The sequence below is a fragment of the Hyaena hyaena genome, unplaced genomic scaffold, assembly GCF_003009895.1.
Source record: "Hyaena hyaena isolate Hyena2069 unplaced genomic scaffold, ASM300989v1 scaffold_9, whole genome shotgun sequence".
Classification (NCBI taxonomy): Eukaryota; Metazoa; Chordata; class Mammalia; order Carnivora; family Hyaenidae; genus Hyaena; species Hyaena hyaena.
In genome coordinates, this window is record NW_024080641.1 from 6887356 (window position 1) to 6908666 (window position 21311).

The window sequence follows — 21311 nt, forward strand, 5'->3', positions numbered from 1 at the left end:
CCACCCATCCACCATCTATCCACCCATCCACCCATCCACCATCCATCCACCACCCATCCATCCATCACTATCCATCATCCATCCATCCACCCATCCATCCACCATCCATTAGTTCATCCATCCACCATTTATCCATCCACCCATCCACCATCTATCCACCCATCCACCCATCCACCATCCATCCACCACCCATCCATCCATCACCATCCATCATCCATCCATCCACCCATCCATCCACCATCCATTAGTTCATCCATCCACCATTTATCCATCCACCCATCCACCATCTATCCACCCATCCACCCATCCACCATCCATCCACCACCCATCCATCCATCACCATCCATCATCCATCCATCCACCCATCCATCCACCATCCATTAGTTCATCCATCCACCATTTATCCATCCACCCATCCACCATCTATCCACCCATCCACCCATCCACCATCCATCCACCACCCATCCATCCATCACCATCCATCATCCATCCATCCACCCATCCATCCACCATCCATTAGTTCATCCATCCACCATTTATCCATCCACCCATCCACCATCTATCCACCCATCCACCCATCCACCATCCATCCACCACCCATCCATCCATCACCATCCATCATCCATCCATCCACCCATCCATCCACCATCCATTAGTTCATCCATCCACCATTTATCCATCCACCCATCCACCATCTATCCACCCATCCACCCATCCACCATCCATCCACCACCCATCCATCCATCACCATCCATCATCCATCCATCCACCCATCCATCCACCATCCATTAGTTCATCCATCCACCATTTATCCATCCACCCATCCACCATCTATCCACCCATCCACCCATCCACCATCCATCCACCACCCATCCATCCATCACCATCCATCATCCATCCATCCACCCATCCATCCACCATCCATTAGTTCATCCATCCACCATTTATCCATCCACCCATCCACCATCTATCCACCCATCCACCATCCATCCACCATCCATCCATCCGTCCACCCATCCATCCACCCACCCATCTATCTATCCATCCACCCATCTACCATTTATTGAGTACCAACAATGTGTGAGGCCACTCCAGGCAACCCCATCAAGGACCACACAAACGCAAGGAGAGGATTAGAGACAGAAGTTTGAGAAACATGGAAGGCATTTCAAAGAGTATGTGTGTGGTGATGGGGTCTTCACTGGGAGCTGAGGGAAAGGCAGGAGAGGAGGAGGCTCTGAAAGCCCTTACCCAGCAGGTGGATTGGTTGTCCTTGTCCTGCGAGGAGAAAGGACAGAGGGAGGACATGCTCAGAGAAGGCAAGACTGATGTGACATGGGTGAGGCTCTCAGTAAACTTCCAGGGTAGGAAAAGTGCCTAGATTTCGACAACACTGAAAGGTACAGGGAGCAAGTCAGGGGGATCTGAGCAAGACAGGGTCCTTGTGAATCAGCTGAAGGGGGCTGAGCATGAAGTTACCTGGGCGCCAGGACTCCAGTGACACAGGGAGGCTCCAGGGTCCATCCCCCGCAGCGGTGTAGGCTGCCACACACACCGTCAGGTTGCGCACAGTCCCATCCCCCTGCAGCTCCAGGGTCACCTCTCTCTTTAGCCCTATGTCCATTAGAACCTAGGACATCCAGATGGGGTGTCAGGGTAGAGCCCCAGGCCCCTAACTCTTAAGACCTCACCCTTGGCCTCAAGTCCCCATCTTTCTCAAAGCCTCCTCCTTACCCACACCCCTTCAGCCCTACCTCCTCCTACCTTTCATCTCTCACCCCATCCCCACGGCCACCCAAACATCAGCCCCACCAGGACGAGGGTCTTTCTCTCATCCACCACCTGTGCTCAAGTGCTAGCTCTGCGAGTGGCGTGCAGTACCTCTGCTGAGGGACTAAACCTGTATCTTTCCACTCGCGTTCCTCTATTGCCTCGTAACCCCCCCTTCCCACCCCATCTCTCCACCCCGGGGTGCTGCTGGTTCCAGCACCATCTTTGTGCAAATTAGGAAAAGTCACCCCTTCTTCAAGGTGTTATACAATCATCTGATATAAAATCGCCCTAGTACACCTGTGGGTCTACCGAAATGTTTGTTACAATGATTCGTAAATAGCTATTCCCTAGCCCTCCCCCGGACCCCTTTAACCTTCCCAGAACGTGCTCTCCTAGGTGTAGCGCTCTCCATATTAGCAACCTGCACAACTGTCCACGTCCACCCTGTCATCTCTTCCCCCATTCCCTCCCCTCAGCCATTCCACCCCAGCCCAGCCAGCAGCACCCACCTCTGGAGTGTCCTGGCCTCGATAGGCCAGCCGGTACCCTAACAGGGTGCCCTGCAGGGGCGCCCTCGGCTCCCGCCAACGCACGAGGGCTTGGCTCCCATTCCGCATGGCACTAACGTTCTCAGGGGGGCCCAGGGGTACTGGAGGACAGGGAAGAGGGGAAGCTGGCACCCCACCTCTTCCTGCACCCTTCCCCTATTCCCAGGAAGCGGGGGCAGGGTGCAAAGGGCATGCGCGTGGGCAACTCGTGCAGGCCTCCCATGGGCGGAAGCGCAGGGAAGAGGTCTGGGAGAGATGCCAGTGGGCCGTGCTGAGGAGCCAGGGGCTGGACAGGAAGGACTAAGGCCCCACGGGGTGAACGGATGACAGGAGATGCTGGGGGTGGCATCGATGTGAGCCAGGTCCAGCAGGGCAGCGAGTGACATCTGCCCCACGCTAGCTCCTTCTTACCTCCCTCCGGTGTCTCCACAGGAAGCCAATGGGTCCAGGGTGAGGGGCCCTGGCTACTGGTACAGGCCACCCGGATGTGGTAAGGAGTATGAGGGTGGAGGCCGCCCAGTCGAAGTTGGTGAGGGGGAACGGCTGCTTGCAAGGTGATGGGTTCTTTGGGGGGGTCTGGCTCGCCCAGCCAGGCGCCCACCCCATCATCTGACAGCACAGCCTGGGGAGAGCAAGGGGCATGAGAACAGGATGGCCACGCAGTTAAACGAGGTGGGGGGGCGCCTGGGGAGCTCAGTCGGTGAAGCATCCGACTTCAGCTCAGGTCATGATCTCACGGTGTGAGTTCAAGCCCCGCATCGGGCTCTGTGCTGACAGCTCGGAGCCTGGAGCCTCCTTCCCATTTTGTGTCTCCCTCTCTGCTTCTCCCTTGTTCATGCTCTGTCTGTCTGTCTGTCTCTCTCTCAAAAATAGATAAGCATTAAAAAAATTAAAAAAACAACAACAACGAAGGGACCACCCAAATTGACAGTGGTGGTTCTGGAGTGATCATACAACTTTGCAAGGATATGTGTGTGTGTGTGTGTGTGTGTGTGTGTGTGTGTGTGTGTGACCCGCTGCTGGTATAACATGAGCACCTGCATTTGCAAAGCAAGGAGACCACTCAGTAGTACGATGTGGCTCTGGCATCACTTGCAAAAGCCACCTCTGGCAAGACTCTCCCTCTCTGAGCCTCAATTTCCTCATCTGGAAAATGGGGGGCTTAGAGGACCAAATACCTTACAGGGCTGCCTAAAGGCTGAACGTAGGATAAGCTGTACAGAGCACAGCAGGTGGTCAGCATCAACAAAATGACAATGACATTTCACCCCGGGCAAAAGCAAAGTGCTACAGTAGAAGTCAGAAGCGTGGGCATCTCGGGGGGCTGAGGGATACTTGCAGGGGGTGGGGAAGAGTCCGCGTCTCGATTTGGAGGCGCAGTGACGTGGGCGAATATTCATGTGAAACAATCTAGGCGTACACCAAAGATTATGCACCTTATGTATGCTCTATCTTAATAAAAAAAAAAAAGTGCTTTATAAATCTGAACTCATTTGACCCAGACCTCAGCCTGGAGTGTGGGTACTATGTACACCCATTTAGAGGTGAGGACACTGAGTATTGGAGAGATGAAATCACTTGTCCAAGGTCACCAGCTTGTCACTGACAAGGCTGGGAACTGAACCCCAACCTGTCTTGCAAACTTTTGCCCAAAAAATGTCCATTTAAGAATATAAGCGACAGTCACGGTACTTCTGTCCAGAGGGGTGGTATAGCTTAGTGCTATGCGTAGATGCTGGATCTGGGGTTCAAATCCAGCCTCTGCCATTCCCTAGCTCTGTGCCTTAGTTTCCTCATCTATAAAATGCGAAAACAATGGCTCCCTAAATCGCAGGATTGACAGAATTGATACTTGTAAGCGTTTAGAAGAGGGCCTGTCAACATTGGGGGTTTATTATTATTATTTTGCGCATGTGTGAGAGGCTGCCTTGCTACAAGGGTCAAACTCTGCACACCCTACGCAAAGGCACAGGCTGGGACACTCACCTGGTCCCCAGGAATAGCACAATCAGCATGGCAGAGGCCACAGCTGGGAACTGCATTCTGCAAAGCCCTGCCACACAGAACCACAAACCCTTTACAGCCCCACACCGCAAGGATGCTGCCTCCCCCCCACCCCCGGGGGGGTAGCCAGCAGGAGACGCAACCACACTTTACACTGTATGTTGGGAAGGTGTTGACTGCTTCTGGGTGTGAACTCAAGATTCTTTGGGTCCAAGTCCTGGCTTGGATATCACGTGCTGTGTGACCTAGAGTGAGTGTTTTTACTTCTCTGAGTCTCCATTCCTACCTCTGGAAAATGGGCAGCCAAGAGTCCCTCCCCGGCAGGGTGTGAGATTTAATGACACACGACAGGTCAGCGGGGCCGCCCATCATATCAACAGCTAACATTCTTTAAGTGCCAACATGGTATCAGGCACCTTGGCAAGTGCAGTCCTGGATGAACTCATTGGCTTTTTACCTCCACCCTCTGAGGTCAATTTCCTTTTTCATTCCCATTTTACAGATGAGGATACGGTAGGCCCAGAGAGGTTCAGCGGCTTGCCCAAGGTCACATAGACCCCTGTGGGGAGAGGAGACCACCACGAGGCTGGGCAGATGGTGGTGACTAGGATGGGGGGAAGCTGTCCCATGCCTGCTCTCTGACCTGCAGTGACAGATGGGAAGGGGAACCTTTGCTGGGACAAAGGGGACAAGAGGGACATGCGTCCAGACAATCAGCCTCCCCGTGCCCACTCACACTTCTCTTTTCCCTGTGACCCTCCCATTCGAACCCTCCAGGCCCATGCTAGGCGCAGCAGGAAGTGAGCCCTGGAGAAGGAAGAGGACACACTTCCGCTTTCCTTTGACACGGGACGCATGTGGGTCGGGGGTACAGCTGATGCCTGACCTGGCATTTGAGGTCTCCCAAATGGGCCCTGGCCTCAGGGATTAAATCAGTCTTATCCCTTTCGGCCAATGAGAAGGGCAGGTCACTTCCCCTCTCTGGGTCTCAGTTCCTTACCTTGAAAACGGGAAGATTAACAGATTATGTCTCTAGCATTAAAATGACAAGCAAATGGGGTTATGTCCAGGGCCCATAATTACAAGAAAGACAGCTCTTATTTAATTGTACGCTGGCTCTGAACGGTCTCTTAGGAGGTGAGGAGGACTGTTTGGGCTTGCGGAGATGCGGGCTCGAATCCCACCTCTGCCACTTCCTGGCTGTGATCTCGGGCAGGCCTTAGTTTGTTCATCTGGAAAATGGGTATATCCATAGATCCTACTCCATAAACACGCAAGGGGGTGTGAGCAAAGCCATAAAACAAGGCCCAGCACAGAGCTGACACTCCATAAAAGCTGGTCATTATTAATTACTGTCATCTGCCATGGAAGGCACTGTCCCACCCTTTCTCCAACTTCCAAATCTCAGAAAACTTCAGGCCAGACCGGGTCTCGTATTCAGAGATCTGCATTGGTTTGTTTTTCTTACTGTAGAATAGGAGCAACTTTGGAGCAGAAGGGCTGGGTCTAGAGCATTTCAGGTTCCAGCAAGCGTTCCCTAATTGAGGTCTGGCCCTGCGCTGGGCAATCGTGAGGACCCGGTGGCGACCCAGACAGCTGAGACTGGGCCCTTCCCAGAGCTCACTGTCCAGTGGGGAGTCACACTCACCCTCACGACAGTGACAGCTGGGAGTGATCAGGGCTGGGACAGGAGAAGCACAGGGCTGTGGGCACCCGGCGGTGACAGAAACGGCTCTGAGCTGCCTGTCTCCGGACTCCCTCTCTGGCTGGGGCCAATAACACTAATACTAAAAAAGTTAAAGCAGCTGACAGTCCATTGTGGGTTTCCTATGTATCAGATACTATGGTTAGTTTGTTACTTGCATTCACTCGTTGAATTCTTACAACAAGCCTATCTGCCCATTTTACAGATGAGAGAGCTGAGGTCCAGTGAGATTAAGTCACCGGTCTATGCTCCTGCAGCCAGCTGCTGGTGGGGTGAGGATTTGAACCCAGGACATCTGGCTTACCCCAAGGTTCTACTTCCCATCAACACACGAATTGCTGGGAAGGGCGGGTTTCCCAGGGAGAGAATGGGGGCTCATGTGTGGTGGAAGGAGGGCTGAGGTCTCACCTGCAGGGTGCAGTGCGTGAGGGGGTAGATGCCGCTCAGGCCCGCGGTCCAAGCCACCTCCAGCTCTGTGGGCTGGCGGGAAACCAGGTGGAGGTTACGGGGCCTCTGGGGGAGCACTGTGGAGAGACGAGGGGAGGGACTGACCCTGGGGAGCGTTGGCCCAAAGCTCCCCACCCTGCCCTCTACCCCGGCTCCGACCTTGGGCCCAGATCCCATACCCTCTGACACCCAGCTCCCCAGCTCCCTTTCCTGTCACCTGTGATGGTGGCTGTGCGGGATGTGGTGACCCCCTTGGCATTATGGGCCTCACAGGAGAAAGAAGACGTCTTGTTCAAGCCTGAGGAGTCACAGAAGGAGGGGCCCAGTGTCGGAGAGGGCAGACCGGGGTTCTGAGGCCATGCTGGGCCACCTCCTACGTGCCCCCACCTGACAGGGTCAGTCCCGCCCACACGGACACCTGCTGCGTGGGAGAGAAGGGGGAAGGGCGATGAGTTGGGAACACAGGCCTCCATCCTCAGATGCAAGGACAAGGACAGGCTGGTGGCCTCAGTCCGAATGCCCCACCACACAGACACACATACATGCAGACACACACAGAGACGTACACACATATACACTCACACATGGAAACACATACTTATACGTACACATATAGACACAGACACACACACTTATGCCCAGAAACATACACGCAGACACACTCGGAAGCACGCATGCCAAAGCACACACACCCCTACGTGTCCACTTAGACACACGGAGACACAGTTAAACACGGATGCACCCAGAGACACCGGGCACGTACACGCCCACACACAAAGCACACACACTCATACCTAGACAGACACACACCAACACACACACAGATCTACACATTCACACAGACACACACACCATCACATACTTGGACAAACGTGGACACGATCATGTAGGCACGCGGAGAGGCGTATATACCGAATGGACGCACACTTAAGAAAACAGGCCTTCGCAGGTGTGCATGAAGGCAGTGTTGGTTCATTTATAAGCTCTGAGCTCAGCTCCTACCCAGCCCCCCCCCCCCCCCCCCCCCCCCCCCCCCCCCCCCCGCCGGCCTCCAGTGGCCTCTGGGTGTTTCTGGAACACAGGCATCAGACATCAGGCACATTCCCACTTTGCATTTCTGTTCCCTCTGCTTGGATCAGTCTTCCTACCTATGTGCACGTGGTTCCCTCCTTGTCCTCCTTGACGTTTGTTACTAGACCCTTCTCAGTCACTCTGCCCCTGGCTGTCTTGTTTAGAGCTGGGAGCTCCCGTCCATTATCTAGCCTCTCCATGGCTTTACTTTTCCCCTTCGGTTCTTCTTATCACAACATACTTTACCTATTACCTATATGTCATGCTTACTGTCAACTCCACTACATGTCAGCTCTAGAAAGGCAGAGGTTTCTGTTCTGTCCCCTGCTGTATGACCCAGGGCCCATGATGGCCTTGCACCCAGGAGGTGCTCCATAAATGCTTGTTGAACGAATCGATGAATTTATGTGTATGCTTTTGTGTACTAATGAGCATTGCTGGGTGTGTATGTAGAAATGCGAGCGTGTGTAATTCTCAGCTTGAGAATTGGTATGTGTCTTGAATCACTTTCTGGGTGTCTGGGGGTGGCCTGCCTCCCCTTCCCAGTGGGGTGCGGCTGGGAACACAGGCAGATACACACACATGCAGGCACGCACAAAGATACAAGTACAGAGACAAACACAAGAGACACAGACACACAAACACAAAAATACACAGACTCACGCACAGAGAAATACAGACACACACACAGTGGGTGACAAGATGTAAGAGGCCCAGGGCTTGAGTCTGTCACAGTGACCGCAGTTCTGTGTGTGCCTGTGGATGCTGAATACCTGTGCGTGTGTCTGTGGATGTGGGATACCTGTGTGTGTGTCTCCTGCTTGTTCTGCGTGCGTGCGCCCGCGTTCCCACCGCCACCATCTACCCGCAGACACAAAGTTTCCTTTTCTCAGTCAGCACAGGGAGTGGAATGAGGGAAAGTCGGCCGCCGGGGCCGGAAGGGGGCGGGCGGCGAAGCTCCTCAGCGCCGCTGCCCAGGCAGCAGCTCCCAGCCAAGGTCAGGTGCCCGGGCCGCAGCCCCCGCCAGCGGGGGAGGGGCGGGACAGCCCCGGGCCGGCTGCCGGAGGGGGCGGGGAGCCTGGGTCCGGTCCAGCCACCTGGCACGTGGGGGCCCGCCAGGGTCACCGCGCGGGGGCTGGCGCTGCCCTCCGGAGGAGCCCTGGGGCGAGAAAGAGTTCTGGAGCCCGGTCCTGTTCCGACCGCAGCATTCCTGCCCCCGCGTGAGTCACCCACCCGGGCGCCCCCCTCCCGCTCTGGCACTTCCGGCGGCGGCCCGGTTGGGTGGGGGGCGCGTGGCCCGGGATCTCCTTTCCTCGGCTTCCGCGCGCACCTTGAGGACGAGGAGGGCAGGGATGGAGGGGCCTGGGACCCCCTCTCCTCCAGCGGCCTGAAGGTCCAAGACTGGAGCGGGCCCACTCCAGATGTGCGTTCCGGATGCACTGTCCCTCTCCCTCTCCGCTCCCGCTCCTCCACCCCCACCCCCGCGCTTTTTCCGAGGGAATCAGAGGGGTGGAAGGAGAGGGGGCACGCCCTGAGTCAGATCAAGGGACAGACATACACAAACGGACAAAATTCCTTACAGCACACCCCCACCCCCCCGCAGACACAATGAATCATACTTAACGCACAGGGGCCGCCGTTACTGGCACAAAAACAGAAAACCCGGCACCCGCTACACTACACAGAGGGCTGATGCTGTCGCAAACACGCCGTGACACAAATACACACTCAGTGATTTCGTGTATACACGCAGGGGTTGACACTGACGCACATACGTAAAGAGACACCCATACATCCACAGACGTGAACGCGCGACCCTACTAACACCTAGCAACACAACACAACATCCAGCCAGGCTGAAACTGACTTGAAATACACACACCAAGCAACAAACTTAAATCGAAGTGGTCGACAGATAGACACTAGGACATGAGTAAGGTTCGTGTTGACTGGCTTGCAAACAAACACAGCCAATCCTTCAAACCCAGCTGGACACTCAGGTTGCTTCAGACACACTTAGCGAGACACAGACTATACAAAAACACATGCTTTCATAGACACACGGGACTGACGCAGACGCACGAGCTGACACGTGCACGTAGGTGGCTCAGACACACATATACCCCAAGTTAATCTACCCGGAGAAAAGCAGGGCTGAAGCTGACACGCGGAGAGATAGGACAGAAGTAGAAGGGTGTTGTTGCTGCCTACTGCGAATGTTTCTCTCCCTCTCACACGTGTACGCGTGTGCACACACACACAACTGTAGGAGTCCATGTGACATGCCATGCCAACACACTCACCTTGTGACATATACAGGGAAACCAGAGACATCCTGTGGACATGGACAGCCACGGTCCATGGAAACAGCGAAGAGACACCCAAGTTGTCCCCTGATACATCCTGAGTCCACGAGGAAACAGATGCCCACACCAAGGCACACTTACACCCATAGACGCACACCTGGTGGTGATGCAGTCACATCTCTACAGGTAAGTATGCAAACTAGTGACAAAACACACTGCCTCCTCTGGCTCTGCCATCTCTCCTTGCACTCACATACACACTCCACCTGCACTCAGTGAGTCACAGCCGTGAACACACAAACACAGACACCAGGCTGACACTCGTACACTTACACACACACACACACACACACACACACACACACATTGACAGCTCCTGAGAGACTTACAAAGACCTACTTAGGAAGACCCAAACATACAGTGAGGCAAACACCCCAGCTGAGAGAAGCGTGCCTAGTGACGTGCACGTGCGTGCGCACACACACACACACACACACACACACTCACACTCTAAAACATCCATAGAAGCTGGCCCTCCTTGGGGCGCCTGGGTGGCTCAGTTGGTTAAGAGTCCGACTTCGGCTCAGGTCATGATCTCACAATTCCTGAGAGCCGGCTTCAGATCCTCTGTACCCCCCCAGCCCCTTCCCCCTCAAAAATAAATAAATAAAGTATTTAAAAAAAAGCTGGCCCTCCCTAAAGCACACCCTCATACAAAGAGGCTGATGCTGATAGATGCACGGAGGCACAGATCCAGAGAGACGTGGACACACACACATACCCAGACCTCACACACACACTGAGACGCACACCCAGACACCCTCCCCTACAGCTCTACCACACAGCGATACACACACGGATACACACACAGATCCTCTCAAGCCTGCGGGGGGGCGGGGTACCCATTTCTCCTTCCTGGGATGGAGTGGGGGACCTATCTCCCTCCCTCCCCATCTCCGGGGTCCTGCTAGGCTGACTCAGGCCCCAGAGCCGTGGGCCTGAGTCACCCTTCTAGGGGCTGGCATGCTCACCACCTCTTCCTTGTACACTCAGGGCCCCCGGAATGTCGAGAATGTGGACACCTCCCTCTACCTCCGAAGACCCTCCAGAGTCTCCTCTCCCCCAACCCAGAGGATGCAGGCACCAGGTGGGGGGTGCCAGAAGCTGATGCCCTCCAGGGTCCAGCCGCCTCCCTCTGACTGATCCTCACCCCTCTGTGTTCCTCTCTCTCTCCTTCCTTAGTGAGGGGGAAATCTCTGTGTCCAGGGGCCCTAGCTCTGCCTCTGACCACTCTGTGATCCCAAGCTAGGTCCTAACCCATCCCTGTGGTCCAGAACCACCACCATCTGAGGCTGGGAGAGTTTCTACTGTCGCTCAGACCTCCCTGTCCAGTCTCTCTATCTTGGGTTACCTCTGTGGTCTGTCCCTTCCTGTGTCTCTTGTTCCCTTTCTCTCTCTGTAACTGTTCTTCTCTATCTTCCACTTTCTCCTCCTCTCTCTGCTTTTGGCCCTGTCCCCCCCCCCCCCCGTGAAGTTCTTCAGCTACTGAGGTGAGCAGGGTGAGGGAGGCAGAGGAGAGGAGGGCATGGTCGATTCCGCTGCCCTGCTTGTGGTCAAGCGCTGACAAAGGGGCATCGGGCCCCCACACACATTTGGGCCACGGAACAGCTCAGAGGAAACCCAGGACAAAGAATTCTATTCAGACAGGCTGGGGTGACTGGAGACAGAAGGACAGGGAGACAGACACACACACACGGAGAAGCAGAAAAAGACAGAGAAACAGAGCTGGAGGGCAGAGAGACAGAAAGGGGCAGAGACAGAAAGGGGCAGAGACAGAAAGGGACAGAGAGAGCACACAGAGAGAAACATGGGGATATAGAAGGACAGAGATGCAGAGGCAGAGAGTGAGAGAGAGAGACAGAGCCAGACAGTGAAGGACAGAGGGACAGGCAGACACACATGAAGAGGCATGAAGAGCTCCCTGGCTCCCCACTTCCGTCCTGCCTGGCCCTCTGTGCTGAGCTGGCCACGTCCCCACATTTACCTGGAACGCGCAGTGTGTTCTGGGGGCCGCGGCCCATGGCTGGAGTCAGGGGGACAGCATCCTGGAGCCAGAGTAGGTCAACAGGCTCTGGGGGCCCCTGGGCCCAGCAGCTCAGGTTGAAGTGGGTATTGGCAGCCACGGTCCTGTCCTCAGGCTCCTCCAGGAAGTAAGGCAGGCCTGGGGGTGGTGGTGGATGCTGAGGTCCCTCTGAGCCCCCCAGGTGTCTAACTCACCACTAGGAATGTGACTCCCCCACCAGTGTCTGACCCCCAGGACACCTGAGTCCCTTCTGTCTCTTTTCCAAAATGTCTGGCTTCTCTTCCCATTTTACCAACGAGGAAAGCAAGGCTCCCTGGGGTGGAGGAGAGGGTTCAATTGCACCTCTGGTCCCTTAGATGATTCCCAGAGTGTCCTACCCCAACCATGTCCGACCCCAGGACATGCCACAACCAAGATGTCTTCTACCCCAAGACGTATAATCTCACCCAGGCCCGCCCCCCGTAACTTAGAGACTTCCCAGCTTCCTGACCCCTAATAATCTCTGACGTTCCTAGGCTGCGTGTGCCCCGGGGACACCCTGAATTCCCCAGCACCCTCTGACCACTCAGGTTTCCTACCCTCCCATGACCTCTGAGCTCACCCTCCAGCCCAACGTAGCCAGGCTGGGACAGCAAGGTCTTTCCTCCGAGGATCACGGCACACTGGTACCACCCCGTGTCTGAGAGCTGCAGGGACGAGATTCTAGCAGGGCAAGAGGAGACACAGAAAGGTCCCGGGTCAGAGCTGGACACTGGGAGGGGGTCACCAGAATCAAAAGAGATTGAAAAGAGGGGGTCTGGACTGGAAACTCCTCAGGGCTAAGAAGTGGGTACTATTATTAACTCATTTTACAGAAGAGGAAAGTGAAACCCAAGGTTACATCACATGCTCAAAGCCACATAGCTAGCGAGTGGCCACACTGGGGGTGCAGCTCAGGTGGGTTCCTGCCCCTAGCTTCTCACCCACCGTGCGAGGGAGAGCCTGGGGCAGGCTGGTGGAGGGGGACAGGGATCGGGAGGCAGGCGGTTGGTCTTGGTGGGAGGCGGGGTGCGCGGTGGGGGGGATACGTCGGGCACCTGAGTTGGCTGACCACTTTCCAGTCATCTGCCCAGTCTTCGCCCAGGGGCACCTGTGTCTGGGTGTTGTCTGCCAGCTCCAGCACCTGTCCGTCCCGAAGCCAGATCACTTCGGGGGGCTCCCCCTGAACTTTGAGCTCACACCGAAGGGTCCCCACGAGGCCCCGGGCACCGGTGATGTTCCTGGGACCCTCCACGAAGGGGTCTGCCTCAGCCTGGGCGCCTGCAGGGAGACGGAACCCCTACTTTCCTCCCAGCTTGCCAGGCCCTTAGGCCCACATAGTTGTAAAGTGACCTCAGCAGGGGGGTGGAGGGTGGAGGGTGGAGGCTTTGGGGGAGGATGGGAGCCTTCCCAGGAGACTGGGGTCCGGCCTCCAACCTTCCTACAGGGGCCCCCATCCTCGTCTGCTGGGAAGTAGGCCGGGGATCTGGGAGCCTCCCACGCCCTAGACTGCTAGACAGGGCCAGCCCCTGCCCCCGCTGCCCTCCCTTAGGGTCCCTAGGGAGGGAAGGATTGGGTTGGTGGATGGTGGGGAAGAAAAAGAGGTGAGGAGGGAGAGGAGAGCGAGAGAAACAGGGAAGGAGAGACAGAGAGAAACCAGGCAAAGTCAGGCATGAGGAGTCAGAGACAGCAGGGTATGGAGACTGGAGAGACAACAGAAAGGAAGCGATGAGGAAAGATGGGGGAGAGACACAGAGGGAAACAGACAGACAGAAACAGAGAGAGAGACATTATAGAGACACTTAGAAAATAGGGAGAGATAAAGACAGAGCCCAGGACCGAGATGGTGGAGCTGGAGCCAGAGCCAGAGACCCCTGCCCTAGAGATGGAGTGGACAGTGACGGGGTAAGGACAAGCAAGGAGAGGGGGGTGACAGTGACGAGGGCTTCCCCCCCCCCCCCCAGAGCCCCGGAGCCCTCCTCATCCCACTGCTTGACTTTGTACTCCTTTCTGGAAGATTTCTTCCCGGGCAGCCCCCTGCTGAGGCCCTCTTCCCCAAGGCCCCCAAGTTAAGTCGGGCTCCACTCCTGTCCCTGGTTTCCGTCTGTCTGTCTCCTTCTGTGTCCATCTCTTTCCGTCTCTGACCCTCCCAGTTTCTCTTTCTTATCCTGTTCCTCTCTGAGCCCTTTTCTCTCCCCCCTGCCTTTCTCCATGAGTCTCTGTGTCTCCCTGTCTCCCTCTCTGTTCTCCCAAAGACACTTCTCCAGCCAGCCCAGACCCCCCTAACACCTGCCAGCCGCCACCCACCCCACTCCCTCCGGCCCCAACCCAGCCACGCTGCCCCCCCCACAGGCCCCTGTCACTCACCCTTGGGGGCCACGCACCCCCAGCAGCACAGCGCCCAGCACGAGGCCAGCAGGACCCTGCCCATCCTCAGGGCACCACGCGAACGATGCCAAACTTTCCTCAGAAGTTTCGGGCCACCCCGTGGGGGAGGGGGCAGGGCCGGGCTGTCCCCAGCCCTCCCCCCAGCTCCGGGCTCCCTGGATTTGGCAATGCCTGCCTGCCACGGCGGGCCCCTGGCCGGCTCTGCTCAGCCACCGCCTGCCTTCCCCGCTCCCCTGCCTCCTACTCTCCCTCCCAGACTTCGGGCAACCCTTTCCCCGCCCCTGGCTCCCCCTCTGCCTCCGCCCACAGGACGGAGCCCGGGGGCCACCTGGGCTTGGAGGGGTTAACTCGGGGAGGAGAGGACCAGCCTTGTCTTAAAGGGGCCCCAGGGGGAGGCTGAGGAGGGGGAAGGGGCCCTGATGGACGGACCCCTAATCCCGGGCCAGCGAGGCGGAGAGGCTGAGCTCGCTCTCCTGGCTCTGGGCGATGTCCCTCTGGACTCTCTCGGTGTCTGGTAAACATTCCTCCAGAACTCCACTCCCCTCTCAGCCTGTGCGACTCCCCCCTGCCCTGCCTCCACCCCCCCCCCCCCTGCCCAGCCCCAGCCAGACACTCCCCCTCACACTTGCCGCCTCTGACGAGGACACACACGCTCAGATGTCATCCACACGCAGAGGCTGGGACAGCAGGGGACAAGCAGCGGCACGCTACTGGCCCACGGACCCACTCAGACAAGCCGGGTCAGGAACTCCCTTCCTGCAGAAACTCAGAAACCGGGCCGGAGGACGCGGCGCAGTGGACATCCCCTGCGTAGACTCAGGCACACAAAAGACCCACGTGGGCACAGAACCAGGACGCCAGTGTGTGGACACTCACAGGGATGCCCAGAGATGCGGGTTGGAATCCCAGCTCTACCTTTAACTGTGCCAGTGACTCTCCCAGCCCCCCTCCACCAGCCTCTGTTTATCTATCTATAAAATGGGACTAAGAATGGAACCCATTTAGTAGGCTAGAGGGAGGGTACGTTAGGTCAGTGCCTGGACACGGTTCTTCCCACGTGGTGACACAGCTGACAAGGTGCCCTTGAGTTTCTGTGTCTCATCTGCTGGTCTCTCGCCTTGCTGTCTCCCTCTGGTGGGATTTGTACATCCTGGTCCTTCCAGAAAGATCTGGCACCTGTGCGCTGGTTCAGCTGCTTGTCCTTTTCCGGGTGCCTATGTGCTGTGTACATGGGGGGGGGCGCCGGGGGGGGGGCTCTCTGCAAGCCTGGTGTTTGTGCTGGAGGGGGCGCCATTCTGTGTGCTGGTAGGCTCCTCCCCACCCCCATGGTCCAGCCCCGACCTTCCCCCACAGGGCTGTGCCCTGGTCTCTTCCTGGCCTTCTTGCCTCCTCGCCGCCAGAGAGCTGTTTCTGCACCTCAACTCTGACCCTCTCCCTCTCCCGCTTAACCGTGAGTCCCCACTCAGCCCCTCAGCCTGGCACTTAGGGCTTTTCACCTGCAGCTTCCCTGAGCTGTCTCCTGTGTCAGCATCCGTCCGCCACCCAAGCCAGACCCTCAGGGTCCTCTTAGACACCACCCCCCAACCCTGCGGTAAGTGCTCAAGTCCCACGCAGGGTGGAGGACCCAGCTTCATAAACCTGTCTCCCTGCCCTCCGTTGCCCCGGACCTTCCAAGATGAAATTGCAAACTGCTGACCGCACGTCCCTTCCTGTCTACCTAGCCTCCCGTTCCTGTCTCCAGGCTTCTCTCCCTGCTCTGTGGGCTTGTCCTCACCACCTGCACACCCACCAGCCCCATGTCGACTGTCCCCCCTCAATTATGGCTCTGCTGGCCCTTTCCAGTCCACGCCAGGTCCTCTGTCATCCACTGTCAACACTTCTGTCCTTTTTTTTGGCAATAGCACATGGGCCGCCGTGATATATTTATTGGCGCGTATACATTATGTGTTTTATGTCTGTCTCCTCCCGCTGCTTTGCAGGCTTTGAAAGGATGGGGACTGGGTTTATCTCGGTCACCACTGCATCCCCACCACCCTATAAAAGGCCTGCCATTAAGGGGCCAATTAATTATTGTGGCTTTGTGGGGGGTTTTGGGGGGTGGGTACAAATTTTGTGCAAAGGTCTGCCCACTTGTTTAAATATACTGGGAGAGGGACGCCTAGGAGGCTTAGCTGGTTAAGTGTCCAACTTTGGCTCAGGTCATGATCTCATGGTTCCTGGGTTTGAGCCCCACATCGGGCTCTGTACTGACAGCTCAGAGCCTGGAGCCTGCTTCGGATTGTGTGTCTCCCTCTCCCTCTGCCCCTGCCCTGCTCATGTTCTGTCTCAAAAATAAGTAAACATTAAAAAAAAATACGCAGGGGGACCCTGCACACCTACAGTTCTGTGTACCTGGGCGGCAGTGGGCAGACAGAGAGGGAATCTGAAGCAGGCTCCAAGCTGTCAGCACAGAGACAGGGCTCAAATTCACCAAGCACAAGATCGTGAGCTGAGCCAAAGTCAGATGCTTAACCAACTGGGCCCCCCAGGGCCCCCATAGTGTTTATTTTTGAGACAGAGACAGAGCATGATCAGAGGAGGGCCAGAGAGAGGGAGACTCAGAATCCAAAGCGAGCCCCAAGCTCTGAGCTGTCAGCACAGAGCACAACGCAAGTCTCGAACCCACGAACCATGAGATCATGACCTGAGTCGCACGCTCAACCACCTGAGCCACCCAGGCACCCAAGAGTGCCATTTTATTTTATTTATTTATTTATTTATTATTTTTTAAATTTCTTATTTATTTCTGAGAGAGAGAGAGAGAGAGAGAGACAGCATGAGCAGGGGAGGGTCAGAGAGAGAGAGAGAAACACAGAATCTGAAGCAAGCTCCAGGCTCTGAGCTAGCTGTCAGCACAGAGTCTGACGCGGGGCTTGAACCCACAAACCGTGAGATCATGACCTGAGCCGAAGTCGGGTGCTTAACTGACCGAGCCACCCAGGTGCCCCAAGAGTGCCATTTTAAACAGGGTGGTCAGGGAGCACCTGGGTGGTTCAGGCGGTTGAGCATGCAAGTCAGGTCATGATCTCATGGTTCGTGGGTTCGAGCCTCACTTCGGGCTCTATGCTGACAGCGTGAAGACTGCTTGGAATTCTCTCTATTTCTCCCTCTCCTGCCCCTCCCACACTTGTGTGCACGTGCTCTCTCTCTCAAAATAAACTTAAAAAAACCACAGGCTGGTCAGAGGAGGCCCCTCTGAGGATATGATAGAGATCTAAAGTTAATTAGCAAGTGAGTCCTGCAAGACAGGGCATTGGAGGCAGAGCGAACAGCCAGGACAAAGGCCTGGAGGCAAGCATGTGAAGAACTTCAAGGCGGAGAGCCGCGTGTCTGGAATGGATGATAAGGTCAGGGAGGGCCTTGGCCCAGTGAAGAGGGCATATGATAGCATTTTCAGGGGCACAACACACTGATTCAATATTTGTGTCTATTTACAAATGATACCTCAGTAAGTCTAATCAACATCTGTCATCACAGATACAAAAGTTTTTATCTTGTGATGAGAGCTACTTTTTTTTTTTAAGATTTATATTTTCAAGTAATTTCAACACCAACGCGGGGCTCAAACTTACAACCCCAAGATCAAGAGTTGCATGCTTTCCTGATTGAGCCAGTCGGGTGTCCCTTATTATTATTGTTTTTTTTTTTTCACTTTCTATGTTTATTTTTTTTGGGGGGGGGAAGGGCAGAAAGAGAGGGAGACACAGGATCCAAAGCAGGCTCCAGGCTCTGAGCTGTCAGCAGAGCCCGATGTGGGGCTCAAACCCACGAACTGTGAGATCATGACCTGTCCCAAAGTCAGACGCTTAACCGACTGAGCCACCTGGGCACCCCTCTTTTCACATGTTCTTTATCCGTTCATCTGCTGATGGTCAGTAAGATTGTTTCTGTTTTGAGTACTGTGAATAATGCTTCCATGAACACGGGAGTGCAGATATATCTTGGAGATACTGGGGCGCCTGGGTGGCTCAGTCAGTTAAGTGTCCGACTTTAGCTCAGGTCTTGGTCTCACGGATTGTGAGTTCGAGCCCCGCGTCAGGCTCTGTGCTGACAGCCTGGAGCTGCTTCAGATTCTGTTTCTCCCTCTCTCTGCCCCTCCCCTGCTCACGTTCTGTCTCTCTCTCTTTCAGAAATAAATAAACATTTAAAAAAATCTTGGAGATACTGATTTTGTTTGCTTTGGATATATACCCAGAAGTAGGATTGCAGGGTCATATGGTATTTCTATTTTTAATTTTTTGAGAAACTTCCATACCGTTTATCATTATAGCGATCCCAATTTGTATTCCCACCAACAGCACAGAAGAGTTCTCTGCTCGGGGAGACTTGAGCAGGGAGAGACCTGGTTTGATCTTTTTTTATTTTTAAAATTTTTTTTTGAATGTTTATTTTTGAGAGAGAAAGAGAACACAAGCAGGGAAGGGGACAGAAGATCTAAAGTGGGCTCTGCGCTAACAGCAGCCAGCCCTATGAGGGGCTTGAACTCCCAAACTGTGAGATCATGACCTGAGCCAAACGCAGAGGGTCAGCCAACTGAGGCACCCAGGCGCCCCTTGTTTGATCTCTGTGTCCCTTGGAATTCTGTCTCCTCGCTCTGCCCCTCCCCCCACATGCTTGCTATCTCTCTAAAAAATAAACTTAAAAAAAAAAAAAAAAAAAGATCCCTCTAAGACCGGTAAGTGAAAGGTTGATGGGAAACTTCCTAGCGGAGAGATGGGGACCTGGTCGCAGTACAGGCATAACCCACAGTGCAGCCGTGGGTTACTGCGACATGATGTACCAGGAAGGGACCAAGCATCTCTAATGGGGAGCCCTTGTCAGAATGAGCCCAAATGTGGTCGAATTCCCATTTAACAGGGAATTCCTGAAACGGAATGACATCTCGGTGGCACCACAAATTCAGGATGTGAAAACTTGCACACAGCAAGTGACCTAAGTCTCTTTTTCTTTAAAAAGCAAGCAGCTGTACACAAGTTGATGAATGGCTACAGATCTCAGAGACTGGTGAGGTTCAAATGGGATCCTTGTCTGAACAAACCAAACTGCAAAGGACCCTTAGGAAGCCATCAGGGAAGGGTGAATATGGAGCCTGCAGAATTGGTAATTGTGAGAAGGGGTGAAATGGTTGTGGTTGCTGAGACTTTTTTTTTTTTAAGTTCTTTTTATTCATGTTGAGAGAGAGGGAGAGAGAGAATCCCAAGCAGGCTCCACACTGTCTGTGCAGAGCCCAGCTTGGGGCTGGATCCCTAGAAACACGAGACTATGACCTGAGTCGAAAAAAAAAGTAGGACCCTCAACTGGCTGAGCCACCTAGGCACCCCTGTTGGGACTCTGAAAAAGTAAAATTGAGGGGCGCCTGGGTGGCTCAGTCAGCAAAGTGTCCGACTTCAGCTCAGGTCATGATCTTGCTGTTTGTGAGTTAGAGCCCTGGGTTGGGCTCTGTGCTGACAGCTCGGAGCCTGAAGCCTGCTTCGGATTCTGTGTCTCCCTCTCTCTCTACCCCTCCCCGACTCATGCTCTGTCTTTATCTCTCAAAAAAACTCCAAAACATTAAAAAAATAATAAAAAGTAAAACTGAAAGGGGGGAATTATTGCTTAATAGTAAAGAGTCCTTGGGGGCTAATAAAAACTTTTGAGTATAGTGGAGATGGTCACACCACTGAATATATTTAACGCCACTGACTTATACACTTATAAATGGTTAAAATGATAAATATTATATGTATTTTAACACACACACACACACACACAACTGAAGACCATACTACTTCTACATTTTCACTTTGGGGTCCAATAAAAAAAATTTATTTTACAGTTTATTTTTGAGACAGATAAGAGACAGTGTGAGTGGGGGAGGGACAGAGAAAGAGAGAGAGAGAGAGAGAGAGAGAGAGGGAGAGAGAATCCCAAGCAGGCTATATGCCGCCAGCACAGAGCCTGATGCGAAGCTCAGACTCACCGAACTGTGAGATCATGACCTGAGCCGAAACCAAGAATTGGATGCCTAATGGACTGAGCCATCCAGGTGCCCCTTTAAAAAAAAAAAAAAGTTTATTTTTGATAGAGAGCGCACATGTGCTGTTTTCTCTCCAAATAAATAAATAAAAACATAGATTTGGCTTAAAAAAGAAATTTTTAAAAAATCTTAAACAATCATAGCAGAGTGATAGAAGAAAGAAAACCAGGGGCACCTGGGTGGCTCCGTGGATTAAGCGTCTGACTCTTGATTTCAGCTCAGGTCATGATCTCACGGGTCCATGAGTTCAAGCCCCGCACGGGGCGGACTCTGCGTTGACAATGCGGGGCCTGTTTGGGATTCCCTCCCTCCCTCTCTCTCTCTGCCCCTACCCTTCTCGTGCATGCTTTCTCTCTGTCTCTCTCTGTCTTTCTCTCTAAAAATAAATAAGGTTTAAAAAAAAATGAGAAGAAATAAATAAGAAATAAAACTAGCAGAAAGTTGATGGTTATCAAGGAGGCCGGGTGATGGGCATAGGGGTTCATTGCACTATTCCCTCAACTTTTGTGTGTGAAACTTCCCTTCCTTGCGACGGGAAGGCATGAGGAAAAGAGCCCGTGGAAGAGGCAGAACTGGGTCAGGAATCCAATTCCGGCAGCTTTCAGACTGGGAAGGTTCCAGGGCCCGGGTCTGGATCTTCACCTGTAGGCTCTCCCTGGCTGGGCTCCCCACCCCCCACACCCCAGGCCTGCAGTTTAGCCTGTTCCTTTCTCCCTGCCCGCACCCCCTCCCCACATCAGCTTCACCGGAAGTGAGGCCCAGCACAGGCCCCCCCCTCCCCGCCCTCCACATCTGGTGTACTGATGTCAGCAGCCAGGGCAGGCGGGGGCCGTGGTTTTTAGCTCCCGCCCAGCCTCAAGGGAGGGGCGGACCCCCCATCCCCACCCCTTACTCACAATGACAGACACTGTCA

The 21311-nt window shown here is 54.5% G+C and overlaps 1 protein-coding gene across 2 annotated transcripts in view; it reads right to left on the reverse strand.

Moving 5' to 3' along the window:
- The window catches only part of AXL (AXL receptor tyrosine kinase), a 30466-nt gene extending 15604 nt beyond the window's left edge, over positions 1-14862 (reverse strand). Inside the window, exons 1-10 of one of the 2 annotated variants that reach the window (XM_039247976.1) lie at positions 14323-14862; positions 13014-13236; positions 12539-12639; positions 11899-12075; positions 6695-6775; positions 6439-6554; positions 2733-2943; positions 2283-2422; positions 1480-1630; positions 1252-1278 (exon numbers count right to left, since the gene is read on the reverse strand). In XM_039247976.1, coding sequence (XP_039103907.1) covers positions 1252-1278; positions 1480-1630; positions 2283-2422; positions 2733-2943; positions 6439-6554; positions 6695-6775; positions 11899-12075; positions 12539-12639; positions 13014-13236; positions 14323-14386 — 1291 coding nt within the window. In that variant the 5' untranslated portion in view covers positions 14387-14862. The remainder of the gene's footprint in view (positions 1-1251; positions 1279-1479; positions 1631-2282; positions 2423-2732; positions 2944-6438; positions 6555-6694; positions 6776-11898; positions 12076-12538; positions 12640-13013; positions 13237-14322) is intronic. The other variant, XM_039247985.1, reaches the window with a different exon arrangement.
- Positions 14863-21311: the final 6449 nt, after the last annotated feature.